This window comes from Leptidea sinapis, chromosome 20, assembly GCF_905404315.1.
Source record: "Leptidea sinapis chromosome 20, ilLepSina1.1, whole genome shotgun sequence".
In the NCBI taxonomy this organism is placed as follows: Eukaryota; Metazoa; Arthropoda; class Insecta; order Lepidoptera; family Pieridae; genus Leptidea; species Leptidea sinapis.
The window spans coordinates 11,630,388-11,652,338 of NC_066284.1; the positions used below are offsets into that span (position 1 = coordinate 11,630,388).

The 21,951-nt window shown below is 33.8% G+C and overlaps 1 protein-coding gene across 2 annotated transcripts; it reads right to left on the bottom strand.

Annotated features, from left to right (window-relative positions):
* Nucleotides 1-7,035: 7,035 nt before the first annotated feature.
* LOC126970113 (protein THEM6-like) lies at nt 7,036-18,643 on the bottom strand. Of its 2 annotated transcripts, XM_050815839.1 has the most exons (5): nt 18,501-18,643; nt 12,028-12,198; nt 10,106-10,320; nt 9,093-9,281; nt 7,036-8,016 (listed from the first exon to the last, which is right to left on the bottom strand). In XM_050815839.1, the coding sequence occupies exons 2-5, from the start codon at nt 12,191-12,193 to the stop codon at nt 7,885-7,887; spliced, it is 702 nt and encodes a 233-aa protein (XP_050671796.1). In that variant the 5' UTR covers nt 12,194-12,198; nt 18,501-18,643; the 3' UTR covers nt 7,036-7,884. The 2 variants fall into 2 exon arrangements, with proteins under 2 accessions (XP_050671796.1, XP_050671795.1); XM_050815838.1 differs by lacking the exon at nt 18,501-18,643 and having other exon boundaries at nt 12,028-12,252.
* Between the last annotated feature and the right edge of the window lie 3,308 nt (nt 18,644-21,951).

Genomic DNA, 21,951 nt, shown 5'->3' on the forward strand with positions numbered 1-21,951 from the left:
TTGCCAACTTTTTTTACAAGAAATAAAGTATATTCAGGTCTGTGAAGAATATTAAACAGTATTTTAGAAAAATGAACATACACTCGCATGTCTGTCACTGACAGTCTTAAATATTTGACATTGACAGATTCGTTCAGAAACTCGGTGTGATTTGTTTGTGGCTACGCTCAGGCTGTGCAGCAGTGAGCGCCCTCTTACTAAATAAAATGAAAGAATCATTGAGAGAAAAATTTAAAGAAATAAACATTTTGACTGTTGCATCTCAATATATTCTTGATAATGTTCATCAACACATTAATGAATTTAGAAACTGCGACAATCATAATGTTAACACGAGGAACAATCATAAACTTGTTTTTTTTTTATGGAATAGGAGGACAAACGAGCGTACGGGTCACCTGGTGTTAAGTGATCACCGCCGCCCACATTCTCTTGCAACACCAGAGGAATCACAAGAGCGTTGCCGGCCTTTAAGGAAGGTGTATAGTTGTTATGGCTACTACTCGGTTAAGTCCAGTTAGTAAGACTTTTATTGGGCGATGTAAATGCTTTTCTGGTCCTAGAAAATATACAAAAGAAATGCGTTATGAAATTTAAAAGAATTGTTAAATAACGTTTGTGTGGTAAAGGTTATTGTTATGCCACAGACTGGGAATGGAGCGAACACTCTCGGGATAGACAAAATATTGAAAACATTTTTTTTATGAAAAAAAAGCCCATTGAGTTTCTCGCGCTCGTTCTTCTCAGGCCTGATGCATAGGTACTATTTTCGAATGGCTGGTGTTTTAAACGTTCAGATTTTAAGTGATTTTAAATCCTATTTTGACTCCATATGTATTGATTAGAAATAGCAATATGAAGTGATATGTTTCACATCTCCGCAGCGAAAAGGCCTTTTTTGTATCTTTTCGCGTTGCCATTAAATAGGTTAAACACGATCTACCCATTTTTTAGGGTTCAGTTCCTAAAGGAATAAACGAAACGAATATAGTACACTTTGTTGTCAGTTCGTCTGCCTGTCTGTTTGTCTGTCCACACCATTTACCTCGGAAACGCGTGAATGTAAGTTGCAATTAAAACTTAAAAATCTTAATTTTTTTTAAATAAATTATTTACTGTAGAGGTAAGTAAATGTATCTGTATGTAAATGTATCACTTGCCCAATAAATCAATTCAATGATTGATAATTTAAGGTTATAATAATAATTAATAACACAATAATTCGGCTAATTCACAATACCTTAAAAATATTTCCCATTTGAACACATTCAGGTCACATGTCCTGACGTGATTTTAACATTTTATGTCCATCAATCCATCCCAATAAAAGTGCTCATCGCCGGTATAGAAGTTATCAGACCAAACTTAATGAAACAATTCGGATCTATGGGTTTAGCTTCTATAATATACGAGTATAATTGCTAAGACATTGAATTAGTCAACTTTGTTGAATGACAGTTGTCGAACGATAAACAAATTTCTAATTGGACTATTCAATTGTTATTCTGATTTATAGAAGGTAGTTACTTGTTAACATTCCTTTTATTTATTTTATTTTGGCATCAAACAGTCACCAAATTGCACACTTATGATGCCATTTTGCCATCGGTTTAAAAGACTACCAGTGTTCTGAGAAGAACTGGCAAGAAACTCAGCAATTTTTATCGTTCCTTACAGTTTTCAAAGTATCCATACATTTTTATCGTCTATATATTCCTGAACTTTATAGTACTTACTCTTTCTTCATTAAAATTTCCTTAGAAACTTAAATTTATGTAACTAAAGTACCCATAAATTAGTAAGTATAATCGTCGAATAACAAAATCATTATATTATTCAAGAATTTTTACATTTTTGCGAAACCTTGGCAACGACTCATTGAATGGGTTCACTAAGCATTTATAATCGTTTATAATTTTGCATAATCGCGACACAGGTGAATTGATCCCCAAAATAGTTCTGCGAGGAGGTTTCTCAAATAAGTTCACAGGTTTACGTGGGCATCTAGGCACGAAATTAAACATAGACACAAGAAAGGAATTGTCATAAATGTTGTTAATACTTTTGTATAAGAAAAGTAAATCCAATATGTCCCTACTTTGTTTCAGAGTTAGAGTTAGTTAGTTTCAGAGTTATTAAAATATGTAAGTCTTTCAGAGTATGTAGCGAGTTATCTAGATTTCCCAGATCTGAAAGCCAAGTGATAAAGAAAACGCTTCTGGATTCTTTCGATTCTGAGACAATGGCAAGCGTAGTGTGGTCTCCAGACGGTACTGCCGTATTCCAAAATACTGACAACCAGACTTTTATATAGGATCATCTTCGTACGCCAGTTCCTAAAAACTTTGCCATTGCGAAATACAAATCCCAGCATTTTAGAGGCTCTGCTTACAATAGAGTCTGTGTGCGGTATAAACGTAAGTTTGCTATCAAATATAACACCCAAATGCTTTATAGTATCTACTGTTCTGAGAGGCATTTTATCTAAATAGTATTTAGCTGTAACATTAACAACTTTTGCATTTTGTGAACGTTATAATATGAAAGCATTTATTTTTATTCAGTTTCATACCATTAAGCTCACACCATTTAAATAAACTATTTAGGTCTGACTGCAATGCGCTAACATCATCGGGACCATTGATGATCTTAAGAATGTTTGGGTCATCAGCAAACATAAATGATGTGTAATATTAAAGGCAGTTTGGAAGGTCGTTGATGAATATGTTAAATAGGAGAGGACCTAAATGGGATCCTTGGGATACCTATGTTATTTCGTATTTTACAGATTCAAATCCATTAGCCACTACCTACGTATTGGATGATGAGATTAAATATGAACAAAATATTTACTTATCAACGCCATCTCTTAGATTCATCGCGAACTTATAAGACAGTCGTAAGAATTTCGATCTAAAGATACAGTGGTTACTTAATCTGACAATGACTTAGCAGATGTCACTATTTAGTAATTTACTTTTACAAAACAAAATCTCATTTGAATCATATATACATATAAATAAAAGTGGAGTGTCTGTTTGTAATATTGAAATAGCCGTTTTTTACTACTTGTATATGATTATATTTAATTTTTAATTACACCGAAATAACATTTTTTACAATTTTTGTCTGTCTGTCTGTTTGTTTGTTCCGGCTAATCTCTCAGCTAGTACAATATAATGATGTACTTTAAAAATAAAATGATTTTCTCTACACTGTTTATTTATACCTAAGCTTTTCTTAACTTAGAAATATACCAAACGACCATATTTTAATAATTTGAGTTGTAAGAATATTCTAGGGAAGATCCTTATTCCCTTAGTTCACAATCGTACCTATTTTTTACAGGATTAGAATATTCCATACATTTTAGCTACAAATTTAATTTGTTTAAGTAAGTAATATATATTAAGACCTGTGTAATATTAATAAGTATGTTTCATTTGAATAACTATGAAGGCTTTAATGTGCGAGACTTCCTTTACACTGAATATTCAGTATCGGCTAAGAGATTTTGCAGAATACGCATCACCCAACAATTGACGTTCGATCTTGTTACGAGAATACGTATCACACGATTACCCTAAATCGAAACCTAACTCACATCACAACCGGAACCGTCAATAAGTGTTACAAGAATACGAAAGTTAACTTCATGACATAAGGTCGCTTCGATCCTATTCTTGTGTTGTTACTAGAATAGGGCTAGAGGTGATCGCCTTTATCATCTAGTTTCCTATAAAAAATTATATAAGTAAATAAAAATCGTTTATTTTGAAATAATGTTTATTATGTACACGATTACATTGAATATAATACAGGAATATGTGCTTTCATTCTAGCCAAGCTAGATATTTTTTTTACACTAAACAAGCTTTTACAAGGTTTCGCAAACCTTTAATTTTAACCACCAATGAGTATTTTCTTACAATAGTTTAAGCCTATCTAATACTTTTCGGTTGGACAAACACATTATGGACATTTTAAAATCATACACCCACATGATCAATATCGGTCGATGGCTACGAAATGAAAGACAGGGATGCAAGACAATGCAGTGTTGGCAACCCTAGAGAAAAAGATGTTTGGCTGAAAAACTGTAGAAGACTGAATATGTTAATGGATGGGATAGTTACTAAATAATGATGTAACTAATCCTCAACCTTAAATAAATACATTGAGACATCAGGAAATATTTCATTTTTAATGTATTAAGGTTCTTGATATTCTTTTTCCTTTAAATAATAAGAAGGTACGAATAATTTATCAAAATAAGCATATGTAGCATTATTATAACAATTTTTGTTAAATTTTTTATTTTATTTTCGAGGGTCTACGTACCGTACACAAACTTATGTCTCGAGAGAGAAAAGGTTAGCGACTAGAAAATAGAAACGGTGCATTTTGATTCTTAAACTAAAAACTGAATAGATTTACAAGGAAACTGCAAATCTGTAGGTAAAATAAGTGGGTTGGCTACACTGCAGGCACGAACCTGGTCATGTTTAGTGACAGCATGACGTCAGCAAACGGCCGTACGATATATTCACGTTTGAAAATTTAAATTTTGAATAATTTATAAATTTACCGTTATATTGTAATACCTGACCTGGACAATAAGTTTCATATAAATACCTATAAATATTAATCAATTTTTGTGTATATTTTCATCACATTAGCTTAACGTATTAAATATATATCTCTCAAACATACGTATGTGTGCCTCTTTTATGTTTTTTCGTCTTATTATTCTTGCAATATTGAGCATTATTTGAACAATCTGCTTCGAGAAAAATCGAAATTGTTGTACTGGTTAAAAAAGGCTGGCAAAAGTTGTATGAAAATCCATACCTGTCGTTGTTTGGCGGCCAAATAACATACTTAAACTCATATCTAGTGCAAATTAAATTTAAAAACGAATTCCGAAAATGGCAACCAAGGATCAAAGGTTTTATTTAAATTTCGAACTGGGTTGCAAATAGAAACCTGTGTATTGGAAAGAAAAACAAATGAATACTTCAACGCGGGAAAAATTATTGGTATTATAAAATAAGTTCAAGTGACAACAACGAATGTAATGAACTTACATTAACGCCACCTGAAATTCAAGAGGCCGCCATTAGATTTAATTGCCGCGCATTATTTGAGAAAACTACTATACAAGCCTCTTTTGCTGGCCGCTGCAGTAATGAACTATAAATTAATTAATGGTCTCTTATTAGATATAAGTAAATAGATATACTTAAACGAATAAATCAAATTTTTAAATATTTACAACTTTTTTCTTATAAGAATATATTAAAATTACCTATTACATTACGGCTGTTAACTATTTTCGTGTTGATTTCAACGCAAATGTTGCAACAATGAGAAAACTAAACAACAATAGTAAAAAATAATAACAAAAATAAACAAGAAACTAATTGCTTTGTCACATGATTGACAGATCAACCGACAGTTAAGGCATAATAATATAGGCAAAGAGAAATAGGGTTACAAATAAACGTGTGCATTTGTGTTTAGTACCTGCGTATGTTGTAGTGACAGTTAATGTGCGGATGGGATAGCGATGGTATTCGTGATACCCATATATGATGATTGTAAATAAATTGTTATTCAAAGAGTATAATAATATATAGGGAAAAGAGAGCCCTCTCTACGCATTATGAGCTGACTATTTGAAAACTAGCGCCATCTGGAGATTGGCCCCGAAAATAACTATATATATGCTCGAAATTATAAAATTCATTTTTAATGTTGTGACGCAATTAAATAACTAACTCTACTTTTTAATGTAGGTATTGCAATTTTTTACCATGTTGAAATTGCGCGTAGAGTTAGTATTTTAATTTTGTCACAACATAGAACATAAAGGATACATTTAGTAGTGTAAATATGCAAAATGGATCACGAGAGCTACATACATGCGCAAACGCTAGAAGTAGCCGCCATTTTATGACCAGTGGGCAGTGACATAACTACTTAAAAGTTGAAAAGTTTCAAAGCGAGTGACAGCTGACAAAGCTTTCATTTTCGGGCCAACTAACAGATGGCACAAAACGTCACTTTAAGGCGTCTGTCCCACCCCTGTTGTGATTGTTGTTTTGGCAAATAATTTAAGAAGCCCGGGCCTGCTGATTGTGTAAATTGTCATTTGTAATGAATCGTGTTTGACTGATTTTTTTGTATTGCCAATTTGTAGGTAATTCTAAGTCAAAAAAATATAAATTCCGGTTGAGTTATCGTTAGTAGTTTTCACAGCATAATCGAAGGATAAAACCAGCTCTCCATTTATAATAACAGTGTTACTAATTATAAAAATATTCCTACTGTTTCCTATTTTATATATTATCGAACAACACATAATCATTAAGACGCGGTTAACGATGCCATCGATCGATAGATTCAAACGTCTGTGTCGATGATAATCATAGACGAGTCGGACCATACTTCATCTCATTTTACATGAAGTTTCTTACTAATTAAAGGAACAGGGTAAAATGATTTTCATAAACACATAGATAGTGATTTCAGATTACTAACTCCTTAAAGATAACAATAATAAAAGCTATATACATATAATGATTCATCGTAAAGATAACGCAAAATTAAAAATATTACAATTTCTAAATAAAAAAAAGAGTGTGTACTTATGTACACGCGTTAGAAGTTATACTTCTTTGGCGTATGGAAAAATAAATCAAATTTTAACAAATAGCTAAGATCAAAGATAGTAGAAACACAGCATTTAAGGTTAATATAAACAAGTATAGAATTTTTTTCTTTTTATTTATCCACAAAATTTGTTATTATACCAGAAATAAAACAAAACGAAAAAAAAAAAATTTTTTAGATAATAATGTAATAATTTTTAAGTAACGATGTAAATAAATTATACAGCCGACAATTAACCTCAAATCTATTAATGCACTTAAAACAGTTTATTCAAATCAGTTTTATCACTAATATTCAATTACATATACTAATAAATTATTAAACCGTCGTATATGAAATTGATTTAATAAAAACACCAAATTAATATTCATTTATTCACACTGTTTAATTATACTGTAACGAAACACGTGTTCTAAATATAAAAATACTAGAATATACAACTTGAACATAGTTATCGATTTTCATGCCACCTAGAACTAACTTCACGATGTAGAATTCAGGTGTCGGTGTGCGCGCGCATCTAAAAAATTCACTCTCATCATTTTTCTCCATCGTGCCAAAAGAAAGTATAACTTCTAAAAAATATAAAGTTCTGATGTCTATGCAATTTCAAATACACACTGAGTAAGTACTTTTTTACTTGAGGATTCAATTCAGCGTTTATACATTTTTTTCATTTACGTTTATTTAAAAGTCCATTTTTATAATTATTAACATGTAATTCTTAGTTTACCTAAACTAATTAAAGATGAAATATTATGTTTTTAACACTACTACAGTGTCAGCTACTCATCATTCACGGTTCCCGTATATAATTAGGATAACATTTAAATTTCTCAAAAACTCAAAATGATTAAATATGATACAAATAACAAAATAATGACGATAATATCAAATATTATGTGCGCACAATTTAGCTATGAGGTAAGTAATGAGTTTTACAAACTTGATGAAAATGAAATTTATAATAAATATACTTCCACAAAATTCAAATTAACACACGACTTTGGCGATATATAATCACAATGGCAACAAGTACAAGAAAACATTATTTAAGTTCACACAAGCGTCATAATATGCACTGTGCACTCCCGATGACGTACCGATTTGAAATGGCCGTTGTCGTCACTGCCCGAACCCGATACCCTCTATCTATCTCACTTACACATTCCGATGTCTCAGTTCTCCTTCCGGGCAGTGGGGCAAGTCTCACTCGGTCGAAGTGATAACTTCCCCGCATTCCGTTGGCGGGGGTACTTCGATAGCGGGGATTGGTACTGGTATGGTTTGTGATCTGAGTTTCGCTGAACTGAGTTCGTTGCTTTGTACCCATAATTCCAACTGAAAATATTGAAAATTTTATAAAATAAATAAAGTCTATTTCAGATAAATCAGTGATAAATGTAAAAAGGAAAGAAAACTTTTGACATTCATTAGTCTCATTTCTTTGACCTACATGAAAAAAGGGATTTTGATTTCATAAGTATCGTTTATTAGGGCTTACAATTTTTTATTAAATATTTGTATTACAGTAAATTTCAATTTTAATTATGTATAGAGAAATCGGTAAAACCTATGATTATAAGTTTGAATACCAATCTAAGATTATTATTAGTGTATGCACTGGTATGAAACGAAAACTTCGGGGTTTGCATATAACACACTCGGGCGTAAAAAAGCTAAATAGATATAAAAACGATAGATAGATAAATAAAATTGTGAACGTTAGTTATTGTTCGATGTGTGTGGACACAGCGAATACATTGAACTATTACGGTATTATATTATTATTTATTTTGGTTAACAAGCAATGACACAATGTGATTTAGAATAAAGTATACAATTATACAGTAAAATATTAATGGTAGCCATACCGTTAACCTCCATTTACTACAAAGGAGGTGTTATATTTACAAGCTGATCAAGACCGAAACATAGTACCAATATATAACGACTAAATATGATTTTATGATTAATTTTTATTAAGTAACATTCGTGAATTGTACTCAAGAAATCTCTATGAGACCAGCTACCAGCAAGACCAGAGACCAGCGTTCAAAACAGATTGTTGTTGTCTGGTGCAGCATAGTACCATTTGACTGTGTGCAGCGCGGCTAGGATTGTCATAGATCACTGGATCCATGACAATGGAGTACTGACTTTCTGAACAGCTCGACAACTTGGCATTAGGAAGATGCATCACTTCATTCACAGACAATTATTACAGGGGTGTTCCGAAGAGCTGACTGATTTGATAGCCTTCGTCAAATTTCACGTTCGTAGTATACGCCAGAAACAAATCTTCCACTTGCATATCGCTAATGTAACAACCATCTGAAAAATTCACATTAAAGTGACTCGGCTACAATCGAATAAAGAAAATATTGCTCTACAAATAAATCAGTCTACTTCTTTACCTCGGGTGGCATCTTCTGAGGATGAGGCTTGCATGTTCCTCCACAATGCAATTGGAGTAGCAGCTCAACGATAGTTGATGCTGAAATGTCTATGACCCTCTGCCTACAGACAGCCACTGCGTGGATGAAGCCACCAGGTCCGATGAATTCGTGTTCCATGAACAAGGTCTTATCGTCCCAAAAGACAGCCTGGAAATTGTGAATTTAGTTTATTTAACACGGTCATCATCTCACTAGCATGTGTATGTAATCACTCTTGCATCGTGGTAAGATAGTTCAATTCTCTGTAGATGAGGCCGCAAGTAGAGAGTTGATCGAACATTCCAAGATTTACGAACGAAGCGTCACGTTAACACCCATTTGGTTAGAGCGGTAGCACAGCTCTGAAACGGCAGGTTTGATTCCAGCACCTTACACAATTTTTTCTTAATCTTTAGCTTTATGCAATCAGTATCGTCTTCTTCAAGCAGTAATCCATATCTAGCAGCGAGGACTCTTTCAGTCGGTGAAATAGTCTCAGGAGAACAAAGGCTTCCCGCAAAGATCTCCACGACGATCGGCTCCACGCTACCCTCATCCAACCTATTTCGTCGACCTTGACCAGATGTGGGGGCCTACCAATATACTGCGTCTTTCAGCGGTTATCTGTCCGTCGACCTATGTGCCCTGCCACCTCATTTTCGCTATCACCTGGGCTATGTCGGTGACTTTTAGTCAGCAGACTAATAATTTTATTATTAGTATTTTATGCCGTTTAGGCTGGTCTGAAAAAGGTAGATTTTGTGCGAGCCTTTCTCAGGTTGGTCTGCTAAACGAGTTCTATATCTGGAACTCTTTGATTCTGGTCTGACTGGAGGTATTATTGCAAAGTTATTACCCTCAGAATTGTTTAAAAAGCAGTACTTGATATCTATGTAGAATTTGAATTACAGAAAGCCTGGGCTTACCCTAGCGTTAAATCTAACAGTTTCAATTAAAATTAAAAGCTTTTACGAAACGAAATTTCTACTCACTTTCGAAGTTATTTTAAATTTGGAGAAAGGCTTCACGTATCTTCTGTATCGAATGGTGGCGGCGGCCTGAAGTACAGCACCACCCGCAGCCTTAATGCTTGAGTACAGGCCCGTCCTTTCGTAGAAGTCTGCCCGGGCAAAGTCCAACTCGCGAAGGTACCGCGCGTTGTTCATGTGATACAGCAGTGTATCTATGTCGGTGAGTAGGCACCATGCTGGAAATGAAAGATATTAATTTTATACCAACTTCTTCTGCGTGAATTACAAAATTTTGTCAAAATGGATCAATACATAAAGGCACCTTTTTCTGCCGACAAGCAGTACCTAATCTGCAAGCATTACTGGCAATCTAATTAATTATTCTAATTCTAGTTACGATTATTGTTATTGTTGGAATCGGTGTCATTCCGCCGCGACCCGCTCTCGCATCTCGCCTCCTCACGACTCAAGCACATCTCACCTATAGCTATGTATGTATTTACAAACCTATCTTGATGACACCGACTCCAATTACAATGGGAAGCGCCAGCTTTCAAATAAAAAAAGAATTAACAAAATCGGTTCACCCAGTGGAAAGTTTTGAGGTAACAAACATAAAAAAAAATACCGACGAATTGAGAACCTCCTCCTTTTTTGAAGTCGGTTAAAAATGTATTCTTTGATAGCTTTAGGGCGGTCGCTCCATTACCAATCTGTGGTAATCATTATGAAACTCATTTATGTTATAGTAGCCTTTACCACACAAACGTTTTAACAGTTATGAATTTCGTAATACATGTTTTGAACATTTTCTGGGATCTTCTTGTAAAAGCATATACAACGCCCCACAAAAGACTTACTAACTCGACTTAAAGTTTATGTCTGTTCCTGGACTTAGCATTACTAGTGGGAGACTCCTTTGCACAGGATGCCGGTTAAGTAAATCCATTACTTAGCCGGCATCCTACCACACGGCGCCTATTTCTGCCGTGAAGCAGTAATGTGTAAGCATTATTGTGTTTCGGTCTGAAGGGGCACCACTGCTAGTTAAATTACTGGACTTAACATCTTATTTGTCAAGGTGACGAGCGCAATTGTATTGCCGCTTATAATTTTTGTGTTTTTCAAGAATCCTGAGCGGCACTGCATTGTAATGGGCGGGGCGTATCAATTACCATCAACTGAACGTCCTGCTCGTCTCGTCCCTTATTGTCATAAAAAAATATATGTTAATGACAGTTTCTAGCAATTCACTTACATAACATTATCAAGATTATATTGAGAGGCAACAGTTAAAATATAATATTCGTGGAGACTATTTTATTTCAAGGCCTGTTGATTCAAGGTAATGATACTTCCTAAAACCTTATTCGCATAACAACACGACAATATTATTTGATCTGACGCAAAAATAACTTAAATACCATATTCGATACATCATAATGATATTTGAACCATTACACGCTAAAAACTTAGTCAGACAAAGTCAATATCATAACAATATGATCATAGCAATGCCTTAAAAGCACGTTTCGAATCATTTGCACATTAAAATAACTCTAATAATTTAAATAAAATACTTTCTATAAGATTGAAATAAAGAACAGTTAATTTTATCAAATAATGTTAAAATTCAGTATTAATATAACTTTTTATTATTTCTAAAGTATTTTATTTAAACATATACTCGTGTTAAATATATACAATATCTTTAAGCATTTTATTTTTCACACAAAAAAATCGTGATTATTAATAATAATATCATTTTTTTCAGGCCACATTTAGCCAATATAATGTTAGTAAAATCTTATTCTAGGGTTAGTAGCTTCAATTTTTGAAGCCACTGTCTATTCATTACATTATCAAAACTATTCTCTACATTGGAACTCTTACGCGGAAGCCCAACAATAACGCTCATATAGTCTAATTAATGTAATACTTACATTGAACTTCCGTTGTATCTAAAATGCAGGCTTTCTTTCTGAAGTATCTCGCTTTTGTTACGGTGTACATCATTCTGGCGAAGTAGGCAACGTCCAGGGTTCCATACAGTAATAATGTTCCAGCCACAAGGATGACACTCCAGCCGGGAACACAAACACTCCACATTTTGTCTAAAAACGAATAAAAACTAAATAAAGAACCTTATAAGCCGTTATAAGCGTCGACAAATCATTTGCGAATGACTGTAGTGTATTTATTTTACTAGCGGTCATTTTCCGAGGCGTGTTATGTGCCTACGAGACGATCATTCGTTATTTACGTCACTAAATTGATGCTGTCATTTTATGGTTTCTTGATGAAATAACGTCATGAAACTAATTTATATTTTCCAATTTTATTTCTTGAGAATTATTTTTTAAGTCAATTAAATCACTGCTACAACTTCGGAAACTAATGGTGCTCTAAGAGAGAAGAAACAGCACAAGAAACTTGACAGTATTTCTGTGGGTTCCTATATTATAATTTCCAAGAACACGAAAATAAATGCTAAATACAATCATATTCTTATCACTATAGTCTCGTATATATAACTATACTATACTGTACTTTGAACAAAACAGTGACGATATTATTGGAAAAATATTGTCTATTACAATAAACATTAACATTTTGTAATTGTTATATCGCTCCAATAAGTAAATATTACACGATTGATGTTACTTTGCCGGGGACTGGGGAGAGTATTAAGACATGGAGCCCTATTACCAAAATCGAAATACCAAGTTTCGGTTTACGGATCGTACATTTTCCTATTACGAAAGTATTTCGGATCCGAAAACCGATACGAAGTTCGCGATTAGACATTTTGTCTTTCGTTAACCTTATTCCCAAATTCACTTGACATTTACTTTTTCTTATGACTCCGAAACGAAATCCGCCTGCACTATTCGGATCCGAAGTACTTTGGTAATAGGATTTAATTTGATTTCGTCGTTCCTTCGTTTCGGACGAAACTTCGGCTCTCGAATAGACCTCCTGTTTTTTATAATAGGGTTGAATTAACACAATATTATTTTTTATACCACGTTGATGACTATCCTGATGAAAATAAATCCGACTCACAGTTGTAATAGTTTTTTTAAATATCATTCAACTCATAAACGTTAAGAGTCTTCATTTTCCGCAGCTTGTAGCTATGCTAAATAAATTAATTTTATTGGGGTTGTTTTAATCAAAGAAAAAATAAAGTCTTTTCAGTTTAAACTTTAAATTTAGGGCTGTAACGTTTAAATAGTAATGATAATTCAAATCGAAATATTTTTATTCAAAATAGGATTCAACATCACTTATTGAACGTCAAAAACTACCACCCATTCAAAAGAGACTGCCTCAGACCTGAGAAGAATGGGCGCAAGAAACTCAGCGGACTTTTTTTTTAAATATAAAATATGCATTACAATGTCATATCGTACAATAAACATTTATAATTAAAGAGCCTGAGGGTGTTAGCTTTATTCCCAGTCCGTGGTGTCATTAAGAAAATCGTTTATGCTATTATATATATACAAATTTGTGTGGGAAAAGTTACTAATGTTAATATCTATATATTGTAACTTTTCCCACACAAACGTTTTTAACTATTCTTTTAAATTTCGTAACACTCTTGTTTTGTACATTTTCTGGGATAATATTGTAGAAGCATATACATCGCCCAACAAAAGACTTACTAACTAGACCCAACCGAGTAATAAGCATAACGAGTTCATGTTTGTTCCTCGTGTTAACATTATGACTGTCACAGTTTCTAGAAAAATCCTCAATGTGCTTATGAATATGCAGAACATTATCAAAAATTGAGAAGCAACAGTCAAAATGTTTAAATCTTTAAATTTTTCTCTTAATGATTCTTTAGGACCTAGGTTATAAATCGCGCGAATAGCGCGAATAGCGCAGAATTAATATGGTATTAATATCAGCCGCACTGCCCCATAACAATATACCATAGGACATAATACTATGAAGATAACTAAAGTATACTAGTAGCGCCGTATCTATGTCAGTTAACCGTCTAATTTTCTTAACCGCATATGCTGCAGAACTAAGCCTATTCGCCACTCCTTCAAAATGGGGGCCGCATTGCAATTTGGAAGAGTAATGCCAAGAAGTACAGCAGATTCTACTGGTTTTACCACCTCTTGCTTTAGTAAAATATTCGCATCTACATTTATGACATTTGGCGCGGTAAATTTTATATATTTGGTTTTATGACTATTTAACAATAAGTTATTGGCGCTAAACCAGTACACAATGTCAGATAGAGCATTGTTTACGTCGTCATATAAAACTTGCTTCGTTTTACTTTGAATATAAGTGAAGTGTCATCCGCAAACAATACCACCTTGTGTTTTTTTTTCTACAAGGTTAGGTAGATCATTTATATAAATTAGGAAGAGGAAGGGTCCAAGAATAGACCCATGTGGTATCCCCAAGTCACTCAGAGGGCAATAGAAAGAGCTATGTTCGGAGAGGAGGAGATCCGTAGGACAACCAACGTCGCTGACATAGCACAGATGGTTGCGAGACTGAAGTGGCAATGGGCAGGGCACATAGCTCGACGGACAGATGGCAGTTGATGCAGTAAAGTCCTCGAATGGCGACCATGTACCGGAAGACGCAGTGTTCGTAGGACAAGATGGACAGATGATCTGGTAAATGTAAAAATGATGATGAGCGTTTAAATCTATGGATATTTTGTCCCCCCCACGGAAATCAAAGGCAATCATGTATCATGCTACATAATATTAAACAACGTCATCCAGGAATTAAAAACAGCAAAAGGAATTAAAATAATAAGGGTTAATATAACACAGCTTTAACATTACCGCTTTATAATTGGCAATTTTTTTAGTATTAATACACGTATGCCATCCCGGTCTTTTCTGTAGAATTTTCACATTCCCACGAAACATTATTTTCTTATATCTAAAAGGGACAGCGTTTTCGTTGAAAGCTCCCAGACGGCTTATTTATTTCCGACACCTCCAACAAATATCTTTAATGTAGGTACACAAAAATGTATATAAAAACGTAACATTACATACAAACCCCTTCCTCAAGAACCACGTTATCCATAATCCAGTAAAAACAGCATGAAAATCAGTGCAGTAGTTTTTGAATTTATAACGAACAGACAGACAGACAGACGCGGCTGGGGACTTTGTTTTCTAATATGTAGTGATGTAATATTGACGATCGGCTCAAACATTATTACGTTTCGATTATTGTATTAATGATGAATGGTTCAAGGTCAAATTGACAGTCCAAGTTAAAATTGACAGTCTCTAATTACGTACGTTTTGGTTCAGCATAACAGCTAATAAATTGTTTTATTGTAAATTTTATTGTAAATTATTAAACTTTAATAAAAATATTAATAATGAATAAAAATTTACTGAGAAACAAACGCCTTCAAGTTTTTTGTTAATTTAACCAAAACATGGACAGTGATAAAAACCTAGCTCGACATTGAAATTAACTAAAGATGTCTTATGCATATAGTAAAATGGTAGGTTATTGAGTACAAAATTTACCGTTATAAACTAATACTTATAAACACTCATGTGATAAAGGCCGGCAACGCTCTTGTGATTCCTCTGGTGTTGCAAGAGAATGTGGGCGGCGGTGATCACTTAACACCAGGTGACCCGTACGCTCGTTTGTCCTCCTATTCCATAAAAATAACTCAAATACCGTTAATCTATTCTCTATCCCTCTTATTCATAATAGTCTGCTAACTTAAAGCATTGCTAATACACACTCTGTCTTCTTCTATTGACCTAAGTCAGAATGAGAAAAAACACTCCTTAGCAGCTGTTTTAAGTTAGCGAACCATTATGAATACCCCCTGTATATGTCTAACCGCAAATACCGCTCCTTATTTACGGGGTCTATACCTATGTACATACAACAGAATTATCATTATCTACTATAATAAGACTATTGCTATTCGACTTTGCTCAGAGTAAAACTTAGCTGAGAGTGATGAAATGCGAACTTGACCTTTGCATTAGGCTGTCTAACTTAAGCTTAGCATAATTTCAGCAGTCTAATGATTCTAAACGCGAATTCAAAGAATATACTAAGCATACACTCAGCTAAGCTTTACGTTAATAGCTTTTGCCTTATAGCTTCTATAAGAAGCAGTTGGAATTTCATATTGACCCCAAAATGCTAAACGACCATCGTTCAAGAATGTAGAAAAGATTAAAGGAGTTTGTTTTAGGCTGAGATCTATAGAGGGTCTATAGAGGAAAGTCTAAGTAGACTTTAGATACTTAAAGTGTAGCTAAGTGTAAACTTAACATAATCTTTGATTTCGTTTTAATAGTCATTTGACAGCTAAAATTATGGCTCATCAAACTTAGCCCCCCAAAAAAAAAATTTTTCTATTTTTGATTTTTCAATATCGCATATCGTTAGTTCGTAATTTGTTCTTAATTGTTCGCTATAAATAATTGTTTGTTCTATTGTTGTTTATTTAAAAACAATTAATTAAAAATGGGGGGAAACGCCTACTATTTGGTTCTGTTTTAACTGTTCTAACATAACCTAACCTAACCAATTTTAATGAATTGCAAATAAAAAAAAATCGAGAACAAACAAATGTTTATAGAGAACAATCAAGAACAAATGGCGAACTAACGATGTAATAAAAAAAAATAAAAATAAAAATCTGGGGGGCTAACTTTCTGGAGTTTAAAAATATACTGAGTTACAGCTATATTTAAAAAATATAGAGTGCGTTTGTGGTTTAGCTAGCCCAATGCAATAGTCGAGTTCATGTCTTATCACACTCAGTTAAGTTTTACGTAAGTAAAGTCTGTGCAAAGTCTTAGCACGCTCAATAGATTAGATAACGTTTGTACACAGGACAATAAGGTCAGCTTGAATTGAAATTAAATTACCTAAAATTCCACAACTAGTTCTGTTCTATTTTTCCCAGTATGGCTTCTGTGGCAAATACACCACAGTTTAGCCATACACCTTGTTTTTTTTAAATGAAAATAAGGGAACAGACGAGCAGGACGTTCAGCTGATGGTAATGGATACGCCCTGCCCATTCAAATTCAAATTCAAATATTTTTATTCAAAATAGGATTTAAAATCACTTATTGAACGTCAAAAACTACCACACATTCGAAAGAGAGTGCCTCAGAGAACTCAGCGGGCTTTTTTTAATATAAAATATGCATTACAATGTTATATCGTACAATAAACATTTATAATTAAAGAGACTGAGGGTGTTCGCTTTATTCCCAGTCCGTGATGTCATTAAGAAAATCGTTTATGCTATAATAACCTTTCCCACACAAACGTTTTTAACAATTCTTTTAAATTTCGTAACACATTTGTTTTGTACATTTTCTGGGTTCATATTGTAGAAGCATATACATCGCCCAACAAAAGACTTACTAACTCGACCCAACCGAGGAGTAGGCATAACAAGTTTATGTTTGTTTGTTTGTTACCATTACAATGCAGTGCCACTCAGGATTCTTGAAAAACCACAAAAAATCTGAATGGCACTACAACTGCGCTCGTCACCTTGAGACATAAGATGTTAAGTCTCAAGTGCCCAGTAATTTTACTAGCTACGGCGCCCGAAACACATTAATGCTTATACATTACTGCTTCAAAGCAGAAATAGGCGCCGTTGTGGTACCCATAATCTAGCCGGCATCCTGTGCAAAGGAGCCTCCCACTGGTACTGTTTTTGAGTACAATTATTTTTAGTAAAAAGAAATACTTGAGGCGACATTTGGAATGACTTAAATAAGGCGTTTATGTGTTTCTCAATTGTCACTGTCACGACAGAGTCTGACAAGGGTCATTAAACATGTTAAAATGATTTTTATTGGACACAATCTTAGATATTTATACGTCTAGATTCTAGATAGAGCCTGTTGTTGTTAGGCAACGCATTACAATAGGCCAGGCTTATTACTTTAGTGTGCGTGACAAGCTACCTCCTCCATGTTTTACAATGAGCTGCTGAAAATAGAGGTTAACAGTTCATCGCTATTTTTTTCGACGTGTTCACAGCTGTCACAGTCTATCTAGACGTATAAATTATCTAAGGACTCAGTTTAACCTAAATTAAAAGCTATTTAATGATTTATTTTGCCCATTAAAACTAGCAAATTATTTATAATAGAAATAACATAAATCAGTTCTCTTACATATATATTCTTTAATCTAATTATGATCGATCACCATTGGCTTAGTTTTGACAAAATAAAATACTAGACAAGATTTAATTTGATTTATTTGTGTTGATTTCAAAGATTTTCTCCCTATCATCATTTCTCATGCTAAAAACTTCGATAAGTGGTTGAAAATTTTCGGTTGGATTAATATTACATTAATTCGCAATAACCTAACATTTTAGAATGTTAAAATAAATGTAACTTACCTGATATTTTATGGTCGCCCTACACACAATTAAAACATGGCTAATATTTATATAATATGCAGTGTACAGTGTTTTATTCTCGATTAATAAAAGACTTTACTTGGGTTTCATAGGTTCATACCGGTGTCAAGAAACGTTACGCACCTACTGGTCAAAAATGACAGATGCGCGCGCAGAAATCAATAAGTGAGGGTGATTGCGGAAAATAGGTGTATCTGTAGAAAAGTAAATAAATTTCTTTTTAACCGACTTCAAAATGGACGAAGCTCTCATTTCGATTGGTATTTTTGAAGTGATAACTTCTTATGGAAGGGTAAACTCTTCGTAACGTAACGCGTTACGGCGCCAGTCTGTCTGCCTTCCCTTTCTCACTCTAACAGACTCGTTTACGTGGACGATGTAATTTTAGGTTGTTTTATATTATTATTGTTGAACGATATTATGGTTCAGCTGTTAGGATCTTATTGAGCCTATTTTACTACAAGCTTATGGAGTGTTTTTATGGAAAAGGAAGACAAACAACCGTACGGGTCACCTGGTGTTAAGTGATCACCGCCGTCCACACCTTCTTGCGACACCTCGTATCGTCCTGGAAACACGGCACTTGGAAGCTCATTCCACAGCTGGAAATGGATGGACCGCATTTTATACCAATGAGGAATTTAAAGCCAAGGATTAATAACTGTTATTTTTGAACTTCTTTAAGCGCACTCAGTCCATTATGCTGTAGGAATTGAATGAGACCTTGCCGTAACGTTTCGTTATGTAATGGTTACTATCGTAAAGTCGGCTCGACTAAGGGAGACACGCTCGGAGCTTCGACTTAATGAACTTTTCTCTTCTGTAATCTAAGTAACTGTAGGTACATAAGATTGGTAAACCATTTTTCTATAATTATTATGTATATGCTTCGATTTTACATAGATTCTTTAATAAGTAATTAAACATATTATACCTACAGAGTAGCTCTTTATAGACAGAGCAATGTATATCGACATAAATTTAAAACATTTAAAAAACTCTCTATTCTCCAAATATTGTGAGTTCTTGAGTTTTAATTGAGCTAAGTTTTATCTTTAACAAATTCGACACGTGTTTCGTCTGTAGACGAGGCATCCTCAGGAGATGTTACAACATCGCCAAATTCGGGCTCGAGAATCATATGTCATAACTTTAAATTATAATATAATACTAGCGGACCCGACAGACGTTGTTCTGTTAAAAAAAACTCTAGCCGATGGAATTTCGTAAAATTCCGTAAAATAAAAAATCTTAGCTGACCTCTACTCGACGAAAGGAATATTCCTATCAAATTTCAAGTCTCTACGCCTTATGGTTCCAGAGATATCGTGATGAGTGACTATTTACGTGAAAATCTCTTATGATCTAAGTCTTCTTACCTGTCATGTAATTCTGCAGTGAAAAAGGTAAGATGGAGACAAAAAGTTTTAAATTTGGAACAACTTTACTTCGCGTTTATTATTAATGTATACAGGATGTCCCAAAGTTATGGGACATGAAGGGAAAGTACCTTAAATACCGAAGGTAGGCTATTTTACTGAAAGAAGCCTTAATGTTATTTTTAAAAGTTAGTAATTCTGCATTCAAAGATTTTCTAAAAATTACTTGCCTTGTCTGGAAATCGAACCGACTTAAATGTAAAAAAAAAAACACCCCTACTCTTATGATGACAATCGAAAGAATGGCCAAGAACTAATAACTCTTCTTAAGTAACATAGTATTTTAAAAGAAAGTAGTCAATTAAGTGGGTATTTTTTTGTAAATTAATTAATTAAATGCTCAAAATGTGGTCCTCTCGCTGCCTGTTGATTTTCTTATCATTTTATGGTGAATACTCGATATGATATAGCACAAATCTGTTTGTAACTCGCCCACGTTCTCGTATCGCTTTTTGTATAGCATATCTTTCACGTATCCCCAAAAGAAGAAATCTAATGGTTTAAGGTCCGGGGATCTGGCCGGCCATCTAATCGGTCCATTCGTACCAATCTAAGTAGGAAAACATTCATTTTATGTTGTTCCTTACTTTTAAAATACTATGTTACTCAAGAAGAGCTATTAGTTTTTGGCCATTTTTTCGATTGGCATTATAAAAGTAGGGGTGTTTTTTTTACATTTCAGTCGGTTAGATTTCCAGACGAGGCAAGTAATTTTTAGAAAATCTTTGAATGCAGAAGTATAATTTTTTAAAAATAACATAAAGTCTTCTTTCAGTAAAATAGCCTATCTTCGATATTTAAGGTACTTTCCCTTCATGTCCCATAACTTTGGGACACCTGTTTATAGATATTACTAGCAGCTGATACCCACGTCTTCGACCGCGTACTCACATAAGTAATGTACTGATCACGTGGGGTCTATAAAAATCGTTTTCATAAAACTGTAATAAATGAAGATAACGCAATTTCTTTGGATAAGGGCCAAGTGTCTAAACTCTAAACAATAACACTAACGGTGGCCGTTCAGAATATACTATCTACAGATAGAGATAAATTACTACCTTCTACTGTCAGTAATTTGCTGTCAATAATCTGAAGCTGTCCCAATATACCCGATAAGTAATTCTTGTCGCCTTATATTGGGACGCGTGAATTGCAATTTCCATACAAACTTCTATGTAAGCGGACGACGGCTGGTAAGCTATAGCTTACCAGCCGTCGTCCCATTGACAGACATCGTGTACGCATAAGGCGAGTTACTTTATAAGTTCATTGGGACAGAAAAATCAACGATAGTTACGATTTTTATCTCTAGTAAGAGATTCTGAATGAGAGTCTGAATATTGGGAACGGCCGTTAGAAGACTTAATTGAAACCTATCCAGTAGTTTTTCCAGGTTGCGCCCACAAGTGAAAACTTCATCATTTTATTTATATACTTGCCTACTAGCTGACCCGACACACCTTGTTTTGCACATGATAAATTTCAAATGCTGTTTTTTATGAATTTGTCAACAATATTTAATAACATCAAGAATTATTTCGTAAAATATGCTCCCTGTTGTTATAATAAAATTGTTTTATAGCAGAAAATTCACACCATGCGTCAATAAATTCTGTAATAGAAAATAATATATCCATTCAAAACAAATATTGGAATTAAAAATAATTATAGGTCCCAAATCGAAATAAATACTATCCTATCTCTTAAGTTTTACTAAAATGCACTCCATGAAGTAATCTGCATTAAAATTCGTTCATTAGTTTAGGAGTTCACTGGAAACAAACATCAGGACACTGGATTTATATATTATTACTAGCTGACCCGGCAAACGTTGTCTTGCCATCTAAATTATTTTAAGAGTTAGACCGTTTCTAGGACATTGCAACATTACTTTATTTTTCTAGATAAAAGATTTTTTCTAAAATAGACCTAATAAAAGTAAGCCTAAGTTACTCCTTATTACATCAGCTACCTACCTGCCAATAAAA

Excerpts from the sequence above, each read along its gene's own strand:
- LOC126970113 (XM_050815839.1), bottom strand. The coding sequence starts at position 12,193 with ATGTGGAGTGTTTGTGTTCCCGGCTGGAGTGTCATCCTTGTGGCTGGA. Across the intron at positions 9,282-10,105 it reads AATTTAAAATAACTTCGAAA|GCTGTCTTTTGGGACGATAA; the intron begins GTGAGTAGAAAT and ends CACAATTTCCAG. Across the intron at positions 8,017-9,092 it reads CTCAGAAGATGCCACCCGAG|TTGGAATTATGGGTACAAAG; the intron begins GTAAAGAAGTAG and ends CAATATTTTCAG.